This window comes from Saccharomyces cerevisiae, chromosome VI (assembly GCF_000146045.2).
Source record: "Saccharomyces cerevisiae S288C chromosome VI, complete sequence".
Taxonomy (NCBI): Eukaryota; Fungi; Ascomycota; class Saccharomycetes; order Saccharomycetales; family Saccharomycetaceae; genus Saccharomyces; species Saccharomyces cerevisiae.
Window position 1 is genome coordinate 169,741 of NC_001138.5, and position 14,677 is coordinate 184,417.

A 14,677-nucleotide genomic window follows, 5' to 3' on the forward strand; every position below is an offset into this window, starting at 1 on the left:
AAAGTGAAATATCGTGCTTCACGATTTGCTGAAACTTTAACAAATTCATTGAAATTACGTGAGTTTATACTAATGAATGGACTTAATTTCTTAAGATGGTGATATCTTCCACATTGGTTTCGGCCAACAAAACTATCACTTACCAAGTACTTCAAGCAAAGTTTGCAATCCCCTATTGTTTATGGATTCTCCATCCAATTCTATCCAGAATTTGCAGCAAGAAGCCCAGGGCAGCTCTTCCGCACAGCTTGCTGACCATGATCATGATCGCGTATCAATGGCTATGCCCTTACAAACCGATCAAAGTGTTAGTGTTTCACAATCTTCTGATAATTTAAGGAGATCAAGACGTGTTCCTAAGCCAAGAACGAGCATTTATGATGAATACGAGGAAGAGTTAAAGGAAAGGGCGAATAAACCCAAGAGGAAGAGACCTGCTCCTCCTAAGAAAAAGGCACCTTCCACACAGAACTCTAAATCAAATGATAAAGTAGAGAAAAAGAAGACTACCTCAATTGCTAAGGATGGCAAACCTACACTGAAGACTAATGACAAAAAAGTGGCGCCGAAACCTAAACCAGCCCATGAACAAGTAGAACCCGCTTTGATCCCTAGCAATTGGACTTCTGTAATACCCTTGCTTACTTCTGATTTCAAGAACCAGTATAGTGTCATCTCTAGGTTAAAAAATCCGAACATGAAGCCTGTGCCATATGCTGGAGATATCATTAAGCTGATGGCGTTCATAAATAAGTTTAGTTCTTTTTTCCATTCTGACCTACAAAATTTATCATTCCAAGATTTTGAGGTCGGTTTAGATTTGTATCCCGGCGATCCTAATGGAAGCGCAGCTGGTATAGTGAAGGGTCCTGAAGACACCTCCTTATTGCTATATCCTGATTTTATGGCCATCAAGGATATCGTCTATTGCCAAGACAAAATGAATTTACTGTTCCTATCCTTGTTAGATTTAACATTTACTGAAAATTTTGATGGTAAAAGTGCCAAGAAGAAAGGTCCATTAACAACCTGGGAGAATCTAAAATCGTCCTCCAAGAAAGTATTTTCCAATCCTCTTTATCGGTTAAGACTTGTAGCTCGCGAATGGGGGTATCCACGAGAATGGCGTCAACAACTCCCCAGTGACCAAGATATCTCCAAACCTAAAACTGCTCTTTTTGAACAAGATGAACAAACACCAGTGGTGGATCCCAGTCATCCAGAAATTTTAACGCCAAATATATATACCTGGAATGCTAATGAACCACTCCCATTGGAATCAAATCCTTTGTATAATCGAGAAATGGACAAGAATGGAATTTTGGCGCTCAAACCAATGGATCGCGTTGTTTTATTGAGGGCGTTAACTGACTGGTGCGCTTCCCATTCATCTGCTATTCATGACGAGATATACAAATTAACTCATGGTAAAAAAGATCCCGTTTTTGGCATCCAAACACAACAAGTGCCTAGGTATACAATTGAAGGGGTAGATAATACCATAAATCAGTTTAAAAAACTCTGCTCACTAATTCAATCAAGATATGAAATCAGAAGTAAGAAAAAACATTTTGTTAAACAACTAAAAGAGGGTAAAAAACCAGATTTATCAAGGAAGCTAGAAATACTGAAGGAAATTAAAGCGGAATTGAAGAACGCTGTAAAATCCGAAAAGGATGAACTTTTGTTCTCACTGTACGACAAGTGGGTCCCATTGTTTGAAGGCGAATTACCTGATCAACCATTAGCCAATCCTTTTTCGGAAAGACTTTATAAATTGCGATTACAAGAGTTCTTCCTTGGTAGAGTTCCCCATATAGGTGATTTTTATATGCCAAGATTACACAGTTATGGGGACTCACTCGAAATGAGCACCTTCACTGATTTGAGAAATCTACAAGCATTGCTATCGAAATTCAAAAATAATGAATACAACGCTTTTACACTGTTTGAAAATGATGGACAATCGATGAGTGCCCAATTCAAATTGTTTTACCATGACACACCATCGTTGGCGCATGATGTTGCACGAGGCAGAAATACATCGGGGAAGGTTTATTGGTATGAATTATGCCACGATTCAGCAACACTGCTGGAGTTCTTGGAGTTCTTGGACTATAAAATTGTTAAACCTCAAGATGAGAAAAAGGAGGGAAATGAAAAAGAAAAAGAAGCACTGAATAATGAAGCGCACATATTGGAGCAGAAATCTACCACTGATAATAATCCCTCCATAAATACAAACCCGCTACCAAAAGACGCAAAATATAACACTGCGAGAAAGAAGTTACAGATATTAAAGGAATTTTTATCTGATTACTATTTCATTCTTCGTCAGTTTGAACAAATGAAAGTGCAATTTGCAGACATGAAGCCAGGCAAGAGACAGTTGAGAAGGATACAGCGACAGACTGTAAACTATAATACGGAATATGATAGCGAGGAATATGTCGATGATGAAGAAGACGACGAAGCTGATATTTATGATGACAACGACAATGATTCTTCTTTTGATGATGGTAGAGTTAAAAGGCAGCGCACTTAGACAACTAGCTTTCAACGAACGTGAAGATTGTGAAACTCCTTACAGGCTGCATTTCGATTAATTAAGTAATGTAAAATTAAGACTATTAGTACATAATTAGATACGCGTATCTTTTCAACTAAGGCATAAAAAAAAAAGGTAGAAAGTGAGGACGAAAAAGTGCAAAATATCAAAGTCAAATCTTGCGCATATTCGAGCTTACAAAGTCATTGAAGATTTATTCGCCAGTGTGGTAAAACGGCATACTGTTATCATTCTTCTGTTTTGGTATCCTTCCCCTCTGGTTTCTCCTTCGCCTCATCCAAAGACTTTATATCACTCCCAGGAAGATCGCTATCAGAACTACAGACTCTGTTAATATTTAAAAATTTTTCCTTTTCGGCAAGCACTGTGTTAACTAATTGTGCAAAAGCTTTGCTGGTTAACTCGGACTTCAACTTAGACTGTTCTTCTTCTGATAGCTTCTTGGATAGTTGACTGGTATCCGTTGCTTTCAATGGAGGAACTGAACCGTTTGCTTGACTTCCTTCGTCAAAATCTGAATCACTCTCTGTCTGTTCAAGATACAGATCTCTTAATTTCTGGATCTTCATGTTTAATCTGACTCTCTCAACAGAATTACGGAACTTTTGACGAGCATCCAATCCTTCCTTTAACCCAGGCAATAAATTGTGCGTCTTCAATTCGGTACAAATAATCCATGGATCTTCCAAGAGTTCTGCGGCGGTCGGTCTCTTTGAAGGATCCAAATTAAGAGCCTTCAAGATGAATTGTTTTGCTTTATTGGAAACGGAATCCCAATAAGGCCTATGAAACTTCACTGGATACTCACCAGTTGTGCATTCGTCAAGGAAATCTTGAACCCTTTCGGCTCTAAACGCCGAATAACCGCAAAGCAAAGTATACGTAATGACACCTATCGACCAAATGTCGCAAGGTTTACCATGACCGTCCTGAGTAAGTACCTCTGGAGCCACGTAACCCAGTGAGCCTGCCGGCTTATAGAGGAGTTCCTCATCACTTTTCAATCTCTTTGCGATACCAAAATCAGCAACTACCAGTGGAGATTCGTCACTTTTATCTATATACAGTAAATTTTCCGGTTTCAAGTCCCTATGAACAATATTCTGAGAATGCATATATTTGACTGCGCTCAATATTTCAACCAAAATTCTCACTGCATCTTCCTCAGTGAACTTACCCTTCTTCAAAATCCTATCGAACAATTCACCCCCTTTGGCTAATTGCGTGATAATGTAGAACTTGTCTTTTGATTCAAACCAATCCTTAAATGCCACTATATTTGGATGATGCAGTCTTTGTAAAATGTCTAACTCGTCGTATAAAGCCTCTAGCTGAACCTTGTTTCCCTTTAGTGCTTTCTTGATCAGGATTTTAACGGCCACGTCCTCCCCTGTTTCAGTGTTTTTGGCTTGTCTCACCACACCAAATGTACCAGCACCTAATGTCTTCCCAAAAACATATTTTTTTTTATTCACGTACGAAGCAGGCTGCACATGTGCCATTTTACCTTCAGAATCCTCCTCTGTTTGTTTTGGGGAGCTCTCCTTTTCTGAAACTTTGTCGTCCATAGTAATTGACTCGTTATTTTTTCTGGTGTCTTCCAATATTATATAATTGTGAGTTCTCTACGAGAATTGAAACCATTTATACTCTGGCTTGTAGTCGATGTGGCTTTCGTTCTTTTTATCCCCTGCGTAGGTAGCTCGGCTGCACCATTCTAAACGCGGGGGGAGTTTCTTTTTTTTTTTTTTTCAGCCTTTTCTTCGTAAGCAAAGTATCCCACGTAAAAGGTTCCTTATACTAACACATATGTACTGTAAAGGTAAAATTACTTCTATTTTTTCTACTGCTATTATTTCTATGTACTTATACAAGAATAACAGAACGTGCAATACTAAAATTAATTTGATGCTCAGCTAAAAGAGTAAGATATGTTAGCAGAAGTTAAGATGGTTTTAATTATCCTCGTAGTATGCAGACGTATCGTTGTCATCATCGTCATTGTCGATGGCTCCATTCGTGCTCAAATTAAAATAGTCATCTGCATTATTAGCATCTTGAAGGGTACCTAAATCGCCCGGAGTCATGTAAACAGTACTATTGGACCTTACTTTGGGGGATCCGGGTACACTCAAAGGCCTGGCAATCTTGAATTTCTTGCCACCGGCAAGAGTATTCATATTGGCGTCACTAATTGTTTCACCCACCAGTTGCTTGAACTGCTCTGGATAGGCCCTACGAAGACCCAACTGTCTAGCCTTAACGTATTCCAACCCCATTCTCTTCCAATCTAACAAGTCTGATAGTCTTTCGGTTCTGTTTCTTTGGTTGATTCTTTGTCTTCTGGTCTTGTTTACAAACTCTTCCATGTAGTCTGCTAATTGCTCGACAGATTCATCAGGGCTCTTGAAACGACGGTCTACAATATAAATACCATAGTCTTTCGCTTGGTCTGTTTCAATCAAGTCTTCCATGTAGGCACCGAACCCAGAAACGTTTGTTGTGATAGATGGGACACCCATGACGGTACATTCTGCTGGCGTGTACCCCCATGGTTCGTAATAGGATGGAAAAACACCCAAGTGACAGCCGCGAACAAACTCGTCATAATCCAAACCAAGGATAGGGTTATTGGCGTTTAAGAATTCAGGATGGAAAATCACTTTTACACGATCACTCGAATCATTGAATAATCTAACATGTCTAATTTGGTTTAAAATTGGATCGTTAGCATCATCGCACATGTTATGTGTGACTACCGGAGGCAATTCCCCGTAAGGTCTTCTCAGCGCCAATACCCTTTTCTTCAGCAAAACCTTTTCAGAACTCTTCAACAGCTCATCTAAATTAGTGGGCAACTCTGATTCTAGGCCATTATGAGGGTATCTCATCGTATGCTCGAAAATTCTCTTCCCAATGGATGCGGTGACCTCATTAACAGTATTTTCCAAAGATTTTACAATGGCTTGGCTTTTCAGTGCCTCCACAGTGAAGGAATTGGTTTTGGCAGGCATGATCAAAAACGCTACCACCGTCTTCTTGGATCCAGAAACCTTCAATCTGTAATTGAGACGAGCCAATGATTCAATGAACATGTCAGCACCTTTGTTTTTGTATTCATATCTACCAGCGATAAAGAAATAAACTGTGTTGTCTAGATCGAAATCAAAACAACCATGGAAATGGCCTCTGACGAAATCATTAATTTTGTCCTTTTTCAGGGCATGCAGATTTTGAAATTCATGTACTGCTTGAAACTTAACAACGTTCAAACCATTGGGCAAAATGCCATCCGGTTTCCTCTTCAACAAATGCTCCGCTTCTAATGCAGTGATTTGCGACACAGTCGTAAAAACATCGGCAGTATGAGCCGCAGCGCGCTCAATGCAGTACCTATGATATATGCCTCTCTTACCAGCTTCTTGGTCCACATCAAAATACTGTAGATTGTTATAAAAATCTACATCACCAGCGGCACACAAGTATCTACCCAATAAAGTTGCGTGCGTGGTGAAAATCGTTACAACATCAATTCTTTTCTTTCTACACAATGGCAGGGCTACACCAGCTAGCCATTCATGGAAATGGCCAATGATGGCATGGCTACTGTCCAGTTTTGAAACTTCTCCCAAAAACCACACAACAACATAACCCAACAATATGGCATCGTTTGTTTCGTGATCATGCTCTGGTGATGGAATTCCGACGAGAGACCATAGGTCAGCCTTCCATTCGTTCAAAAAGTGTCTTACAGAATCCAGCTCAAATAAAATGACACGTGGTGCTCCCTCAATCAACCAGTTACCGTAGACAAAGTTCACACCCTTTTCCCGCATGGACATCAAAGTTTTTTGGATCGGTAACAGCTCTTCAGGAAAGATACTTTCATCTTCCCAGTCAAGTTTTTCAACCTCACTTTCATAAGTCGCCTTGTTCAAAGGTCCAAGCAGCGTATAGTTGTCTCCGTATTGTGCCACAGTGACTGGAGCCTTGGACTTCAAGACAGAGTAAATACCACCAACCCTGTTAGTTACTTCTGTTGCTACTTCGAACAGTAGATGATTTTGTAAGTCACGAGCCATACTTCGCTGTGATGCTGCGTCTGAGTTTATTTTCTTTTTCTTCACAGGTTTCCAGGCTGTGCTAACTAGTATATTTGGAGTTTAGATATATAGATATAAGTCAATGAAAAAAAAAGTGGAAGGTAATAAGAAGAACCGTTGCGGGAAGAAAAGAAGGAGTTTATGTTTATATACACCGGTGTAGGCTGTGCGTTGGTGTGAACACTTCCTGTTGCTGTTGCTGTTGAAGCCGTCTCCGCATGCAACTGTAGTCATACAGCCTCTTGTCTGCCCTTATTCAATTGACCAGCTAACAATAGCTTCGCTTTCTTTCTGAAAAATCCTCCAAGGGGTATTACTTGTGGGGGGTTCCAGGAACCCATAGGCCGGGGCATGTTTCACGGGAAGTTCTGTGGCAGGAAATGGTCCCTGAGTAGCCGCGCAGGTGGCTTTTGCCTTTGCCGTACCGATCGGGAAATTGTGCCCCTGAAAGATTCCGTTTACGGCGCTTCTGTGCAACCTCTTTGGGCAAGCTTTGCTCCTGTCAATAGAGCAATTATTTGACAAGGTTTCTTTTACCTTGTTTTATGTGGGTTAAACGTGGGAGGAGAACTATAAATCACATGTGCTGTCAAGAGATTATGTTAGTTACGTAGCGCGCTTAAGCTTTCTTAAATAGTATCGTAAATGAGTTCCCGCAATTTGTAGTCTTCGTTAGCTTCTTCTATTTCTTCCCAGTTCCCGATTAAGTCATTGTGTCCTCTGACCACACCTGGAAGACTCCTACCCTTGCTGAAAGTCTTCCAAACTTTTCTCGCTTCATCATCTGTGCCAAGATCTCTGTAGGTGAACGGGATTCGGTTGGCCGTCAGGATTGTGCTTAAGCGATTTGTTCTGGGGATCATATGGAAACCGCCTCCGGCTAGTGACGTGTATATATATACAGGTTCCTTTTCATTCAGCTTCCGGATCTCGCTAGTCGTTATTACGTCTTGTGGCTTGTCATTGTTTTTCTTGGATTGCTCAGTAGTTTGAGTTGTGGAGTCTTTCGCATCTAGTGATTGGAGTAGAGCGTTTAGTTCAGAATCATCAACAATTTTTAGTTGCTCTAAAAACTCATTCGTTTCGTCCAAAATATCTTTGAAGATGTCATCTGCACTTGCTTTCTTGGGATTTTCCCTTGTACTTTGATCTTCAAATCCATTTTCGTCATTGTTTGGGGCTTCTTTACTGATTGACTCTGTTTCATTGAAGTCTAACTGGGATACCTCCTCTTCTTCTTGCTTAATTTCATTCTTTTCCTCCGTGATGTTTTCTTCCACTACAAGATCAGGAAGAGAAGTTTCTTTCTCTGTTTCTTCTACTTCCAATTCCTTGTCTTCTCCTTTATTATCCTTTATATCTTGTTTTTCCAATTCTGGCAATTCGACTGTCCTTTGAAATTCGTCTGAAATGTTGATATCGTCGATCTCTTGATCTCCGGTGACATCTTTGAGCGCCTCAGCAATCTTAGAATTTTCCATATTCTCGTCTTCTTTTGTCACGGCTTCCGCATCCTTTTTTGAAACTTCTGCCTCCGTACATGTTCCATCCTCTATTGGAGTCTCAGCAGGTTCCGAACATTTTGTTTCGATGTCTTCTTTTGAAGTTGCAGCAACTTCCACATCTTCATTTTCTTTATTCAGTTCAGCAGTGACTTCTGCCTCTTTTGGAGCGTCAAGATTTCCAAGCTCTGCCTTTACCTTGATAAATTCAGTTTTTTCGGAATTCTCCACTTCTGCATCTTCCTCGGTGTCAACTTCCACATCTTCATTTTCTTTATTCAGTTCAGCAGTGACTTCTGCCTCTTTTGGAGCGTCAAGATTTTCAAGCTCTGCCTTTACCTTGATAAATTCAGTTTTTTCGGAATTCTCCACTTCTGCATCTTCCTCGGTGTCCTTCTTGACAGATTCGCTGCTAGGTTCTATATATTTTTCGGCAGTTCCAACATCACTTGCTTTTGAATTTTCGCTCGCAGCCTCAGTAGCTTCACCATGTTCATGATTTGTATCTTTGCCGGTGATTTTATCGCCTTCTTGTGTAATTTCAAAGCGTTTGGGTTTTTCTTCTTCTTTGAAACTAGTAGTAGATCCTACATCTCCCATATCCTTTTGTGTAGTTTCAGCTTGTTCTGTTGAAATTTGAACGCGCTGGGATTTGGGATCTTCTTCTTCGGAATTCTCAATGGTTGTTGCAATTTCTGGCTTTACATCTTCATCGGGAACTCTAACATCTTCCTTTAGAACCTCAGGATCTCTTTCGTTGATTTGAAGATCTTCTGGTCTTCCGGAGGTACAACGCTTAACTACTTTTGGAGACTCAGGAGTCTTCGATTTCTCAACCTCTACACCTTCTGCACTTTCTCTTGCTGTTTCATCAACCTCTTTTTTTGCTTTCTCGTTGGAAAGCTCAGCAGTCCCCTCTTGCTTCTTTTTCATGTCTTCACTGATAGACTCAGCACCTCTCATTGCTATTTTATCATCTTTCATGGCCTTAACAGGTTCATCCAGCTTGACTTGTTCCCCTTCTTGATCTTCTTTGGCAACCTCGAGATCTTCAGGTATTATATTTTTTTCCACAGCCTCAACAATCTCTACATCATCCCTAGGCGCGTCAGGTATATCGATTTCTCCGACAACTTCCGTAGGCTTGTTTTCCTGAGTAGGTGCTTCAGCTTCATCTTCAAGAACAAGGTTATCTTTAGAAATTTTTGCAGAGTTTGCGCTTCCCTCTATTTCAATAATGGAAGATTTTTCTCCCGCTTCTGACTGCTTTTCATCTCCCCCCATAATTTCCTCTCCTTTTGATGTAGATTCTTCTTCGGTACCGGACACTTCATTATTTCTTACAGCTTCTTGCTCCCCGGTTACATTTTCTTTTTTAACTTTTGAAAAAGTCGAATTTTCTTCTTCTTCTTCTTCTTCTTCTTCTTCTTTTTCAACTTCTACAGATATATCGTTAGTACCGTGTTGTAGATTTTTTTCATTGTCACTAATGCGCTTTGTTGGTCCCATCGTTTCGTCATCATAAGTCTCTCGCTCAGTTTCTGGAGGGATGATACTATCACTACCAGCTGCGTTAAAATTATGGCTCATGTTATTCTCATGATTAACAGATAATTCTTTCCTACATTTTTCGTCTTCTTTATCCTTCTGTTCAAAAACATGGTCTTCTTTCCCGATTTCTGTTTCTTTCTGATTTTTTGCAAGAACTGAAGGACTTATTCCGTCTCTATCACTTTCAGTCTGCTGCTTTTCCCCAGCTTTCAAATGTTTTGATTCGTTCTCTTTGAAATTAAACCCATTCTTAGTTAAACTTTCACTTTCAACATCCTTAGTAGACGCTTGCCCATTTTCATCACCTGCCTCCAAACCGTGCGGCTCTAGTTGGTGTTTAAAAGAAGCTGCATTTCCCTCATTAACATTTAAGATCTCATTCTCTTCTCGAGGTAAGGTATGTTCTGCCTTTTCCTCGTTGATATTGTTCTCGGACTTTGAGGAAGTTTCGTCAACATTATCTTTGTTAGGCACATCTATGTCGAAGGTTTTGTCACTAGATTCATTTCTGGTTCTGATATCCATTTTTTCGACATTAACAGGCTCATCTTGGACAATATTTACTTTGATATCCTCGTTCTTTGAACCATCTTCCTGTAGGTACTCTTCAATGCCTACTAGTATGGAATCTAAAGTTGACTGTTTTGACAAATCAGTAGTATCTGCAGGATTTGAAGAATTACGACCTCTTCTATTCGTGGTTTTTTTCTTTTTGTTTTTTTTTCTTCTCGTAATTGGGCTATTGCCAACCTCAATTCCTGTGGATTCTTTGATTGGTGGTACATTTTCTGTGCCTTCCGCTACATTGTTAGTAGAAGTTTCTTTGATAACTACATTGACGTCTATTGGGATCTGTGTGGGAGATTCTGTAGCGTCATTTATTGTATCTGTGGCTATCTCTATTACGTCGTCTTTTCTTTCCAAATCATGAGAGATTGCATCCCGTGTGGAAGCTTCCTCGGTTTCACCAACAGAACTGGAAAGTTTTACAATAGTATCTCTGTCACGATTCGCCTTTATTTGTCCCTGGTTTTTCTTTTTATGACCTTTCAATTTAGAAGATTTCCTTTGAGATGATAATTCCTGTGCAAAATTCTCAGTGGCATTTATCGCTTCATCTAAGTCACTTTCTGTAAGTTGATCTCGACTTTCTATAATATCATTCGTACTTGGTAAGGGAAGATCTGTAGCAAGTGTCGAATACGAATCTCCAGCACTAGTTACCGATGGGGGTTGAACATTGTGTTCCTGATTTTCTACAGTCAAAGATTCTACCATGTCACTCTTTATTTAATCCAGAGTAATCAAGCACACCAGTACAATAATTGCTAACAGGTTTAAAAAGAGAAAGTGTTCTGGAATAAAACCACTTGCTTATATGCGAAGTGACTACGAAATATTAAGGGAAAATATACGACAATTTCGTGTTCAGAAACTTAACAAATATTTTCATCTTGTCTGTTATATTCTCGGAAGCTTTAGGATAAATTTATCCTTAAAAAAAGGACTGCGCAAGCCCGGAATCGAACCGGGGGCCCAACGATGGCAACGTTGGATTTTACCACTAAACCACTTGCGCTTATTTCTTGGAAGTGTTCGTGTTCTAATAAGGTCACAACAGCTCCAACATTAACCAGAAATACCTGTAAATAGCCCCGCCACGAGGCAACAATTGTCTCTGTATTCTTATCTTTCTCAATAAGCACTTATTAGTTAGTTTACATCCGAGTTCTTGAGCACTCCCCACCTTTTTAGTAGGTCTGAAGTCTTGTTTACAACAGCGGGCACCTCAAGATTGAAAGGAGTTGAGAGTTAGAATATATAATTTTGAAATTAAATTTGAAAATGATGCGATTACCACCGGCAAGTATTCAAAACAAAATAAGACGAGGGAGCTTCATAAAAATTAGGTCGTATATGTTGAAATGAGAGGATTTAGTACATTCTGTATTCATCATATTATAGCCTTTACCAACAATGAAACTCCAGTAATTATCAAATTATTCTCCCAATTCTCACCGAACATGCGGCAACGTTAGGTACGGATCGCGGAAAACACTTTATTTTGTGCAGAGGTACTGTCATGAATACTATGTCAATAAAAAAAGTATCGCATTATCACCACGCCTATATAACATAATCTAAACTATTCGTGAGGGTACAGAAATCCATTGAAATGAATTGATAGTTCTACACGATATCGCTGTCATTTTATTGTACGTTTCAAGTTTTACTAAATAAAAATGACATCTGAAACAGATTAAGTTTTTTTGTAACTTGTGCCCGTTGAAATAGGAATTAACTGTTATAATTGACAATATTCATGTCAACACTATATAGTAATATATAATAAAGAAGGTAACTTAAATGGCGATAGGCGGTCAACAAGTCTAGGGAATCAGAAATGCAAGAATGAATAACGTAATAGGATAGCGAAGGAACATATCAAAAACAAGGGAAAAAAAAATTGGTTCTATATCTAGATATATCTAGAATTTTTGGACTGGTTTTATCTCAATTTCCACCTATCTTTATGTATTATCTTTCGACCGTCTTATCTTTTAATATGGTGGCAGGAATACCAGTCAGACAATGATTGGATCTTGTCTCGGGTTGTTTGTTATCACGTAAGCACCACAGTCCGCTCCGTAGGAAAAGAAAAATAGCCGCCGAGCCACGGGAGCAAATGAGTGAAGAATATGCGCAACGTTTTGGTACATATACAAAAAAATGTAGAAAAGAAGCTAAAGAGATTGACGTTACGTACATATGTATGAGTGGGTAGGTGTGGACGACACTAGGGAGGCTTTACTTCTCTCCAAACATGTGAAGCTGGTTATAGATGTCCTTCTTAAAGTCCTCGTACTTAAAAGACGACTTTCTACGCGTGCCCAACTGTGGAGGAGAGCCGTGTGGGACTCTTGCGCTGTTACCATTGCTGTTGTTGTCAAGGTACGAGTTTTTGAAAATGGGTCTGTTGCCAGCACGAGAACAGATCGGTGTATGGGAGATGGAGTCACCCATATCCACGCCAGCGTGGCTCAGGTCAGAGTCGTTAGTGGTCCTGTATTGCATATTGTGGATAGTATTCTGGAAATCCATGGGTCCGCTACTCCTACGTTCGGCTCCCGGGGCGTGCTCCCCGATACTGCTTTCGCGTTCCCGGGCTTGTTCCCTGGAATTTAGTGCGTCCATATAATTGGTAGACCGCCGTCTAATCATGGGGACTGGCTTGTCTACGCTTTGAGCGGGAGCGCTTGGACCCGGGAGGTTGAATGTAGAAACACTAGGTGTTTCCTGTGCACAGGGCGGTTCGTCGATGTTGAGGAAGTCCTGTGATCTTTCAAATGTGGGTGACGTGCTCACTTGGGGCGTGTTCAAGTGGGGATCTGTCATGAGGGTGAGTGTATGCGTGTGTGTGTGTGTTGCGTAGATGTGTGATTTACTATGTGTTATGTAGCTGCTCTCATCGCTGCTGATAGTAGATCTCTCGCGCAAAAATTACTCAGGCAAACCTTTACTATACCTACATATATATATATATATATGTATATGTATGTGTGCAAGCTTTTCAGAGTGGTGCACTGACATTGACCGGGCCACTCATTCCACCCCACATCCCCCAGATCAGGGGGAGATGTTAACGAAAGGAAACAGGGGATTTATCACTGGTTACGGGAGCGTAGTGACTGTACTACAAATTCGCACACAAGCAGCGCCCAGTGACGAGTCTCCGCGGCGTCTAAGTGCCGGAAGTCATCATCCACGGTGTGCCATGTACTTGGGAATGGTAGCGGGATTGCATGTAATACGGGTACTCCGGCGGCCAGGAATGGCGTGTGGTCGTCTCCGATGACCGAATGCCCGAGCCCTAAAAATCGATAGTCCGTGGGGTCCAGATGTTTGCGTTGACGCGCGACTTCGGCGGCTAATGCCGATTCGCCGTTGATTTCATCTCCACGTCGAAATAACAAGTCATCCTCTATTCGATTGAGCAGCTGATATTCTTGATGTGTCTCTGCATAGTAGCTGGGCACTAGCGGCTCCTCTTCGCCACTTCCTAAAAGATCCAGAAGAAATAATAGGCGAATTCTTGTCATCGTGCCGTCAGCAAGCCATTGGGCGGCTAATCGGCGTGCTCCATAAATCGAGTCCTCGGGGCCCCACTCTTCAATGGCCTCCTCTCCATCAAAGAATACGATCTTTACACCCAAGGTAGAATTCGATACTACAGTGTTCGACTCTAAGTCATTGTACTCTTTCGTGCGCTCGTGGCACGCGATGTGCGTTAGGAACTGGGCCGTATATAGCAGCGCGGCACACGAGGCGGCACTGTCGATAGCGCCCACCATCCCCGTGGGCGCTATCTTGGTATCATAATGAGCAGCGAGCACTAAGTACTCGCTCGCATTGTTTTGTAATGTCATAACAAGGTTATTGAAGCGGTAACCGTTCTCCTCAAAGGCTTGCGTCTCAACGGCCCATTCTCCCGCCAGCGTATTGTTGAAGTGCTCGATGATGAAGCGCTGGATCTCGCGCGAGCCTTCCGATCCGGGTACGCGCGTTCTGTTAAAAGGCAACAGCAGGTTCTTGGTACTTTTGTTCCAACCGCTGTCTGGGTTGATAGCTTCGTTCAGATGCGCTGCATGGTACTGCTCATATGACAACTCCCACCCAGTTACCCTATGCACCTGAAATAGCACCAACAGGTACGCTAGACCAATTAGTCGCAAAGGCAATACGTACTTCATTCCCATGCTTACGACCTTTTCAGTCTTTTTATTTCTTTTCTGTTGACTCTCTCTAACTCTCCCTCTCCCCCTCTTCTTCCCATGAAATGTATCACAAGCCGTCTTATTCCTTTGCTTCTTATATTCTTATGTTCCTTCCTTCGTCTCGCCTCGAAGGCAACGCAAACGCAATGTACTTCTTGACGAACGCGAAAACCATAT

The 14,677-nt window shown here is 41.0% G+C and overlaps 6 protein-coding genes and 1 non-coding gene across 7 annotated transcripts; 1 reads left to right on the forward strand and 6 right to left on the reverse strand.

The window, feature by feature from the left end:
• Positions 1-181: 181 nt before the first annotated feature.
• IOC3 (Ioc3p) lies at positions 182-2,545 on the forward strand (the record flags this gene model as incomplete). The annotated part of the gene is made up of 1 exon (NM_001179978.1): positions 182-2,545. The coding sequence occupies one exon, from the start codon at positions 182-184 to the stop codon at positions 2,543-2,545; it is 2,364 nt and encodes a 787-aa protein (NP_116668.1).
• A 251-nt stretch (positions 2,546-2,796) lies between these two features.
• Positions 2,797-4,137, reverse strand: CMK1 (calmodulin-dependent protein kinase CMK1; the record flags this gene model as incomplete). The annotated part of the gene is made up of 1 exon (NM_001179979.2): positions 2,797-4,137. The coding sequence occupies one exon, from the start codon at positions 4,135-4,137 to the stop codon at positions 2,797-2,799; it is 1,341 nt and encodes a 446-aa protein (NP_116669.1).
• A 387-nt stretch (positions 4,138-4,524) lies between these two features.
• On the reverse strand, positions 4,525-6,651 carry GSY1 (glycogen (starch) synthase GSY1; the record flags this gene model as incomplete). Its single annotated transcript, NM_001179980.1, has 1 exon — positions 4,525-6,651. The coding sequence occupies one exon, from the start codon at positions 6,649-6,651 to the stop codon at positions 4,525-4,527; it is 2,127 nt and encodes a 708-aa protein (NP_116670.1).
• A 650-nt stretch (positions 6,652-7,301) lies between these two features.
• AIP5 (Aip5p) lies at positions 7,302-11,003 on the reverse strand (the record flags this gene model as incomplete). The annotated part of the gene is made up of 1 exon (NM_001179981.1): positions 7,302-11,003. The coding sequence occupies one exon, from the start codon at positions 11,001-11,003 to the stop codon at positions 7,302-7,304; it is 3,702 nt and encodes a 1,233-aa protein (NP_116671.1).
• Positions 11,004-11,233: 230 nt separating this feature from the next.
• YNCF0008C lies at positions 11,234-11,304 on the reverse strand. Its single transcript has one exon. It is a non-coding gene; the product is annotated as a tRNA-Gly (tRNA).
• A 1,229-nt stretch (positions 11,305-12,533) lies between these two features.
• Positions 12,534-13,121, reverse strand: IGD1 (Igd1p; the record flags this gene model as incomplete). Its single annotated transcript, NM_001179982.1, has 1 exon — positions 12,534-13,121. One exon carries the CDS (start codon positions 13,119-13,121, stop codon positions 12,534-12,536), a length of 588 nt encoding a protein of 195 aa, NP_116672.1.
• A 269-nt stretch (positions 13,122-13,390) lies between these two features.
• Positions 13,391-14,482, reverse strand: YFR018C (uncharacterized protein; the record flags this gene model as incomplete). The annotated part of the gene is made up of 1 exon (NM_001179983.1): positions 13,391-14,482. The coding sequence occupies one exon, from the start codon at positions 14,480-14,482 to the stop codon at positions 13,391-13,393; it is 1,092 nt and encodes a 363-aa protein (NP_116673.1).
• Positions 14,483-14,677: the final 195 nt, after the last annotated feature.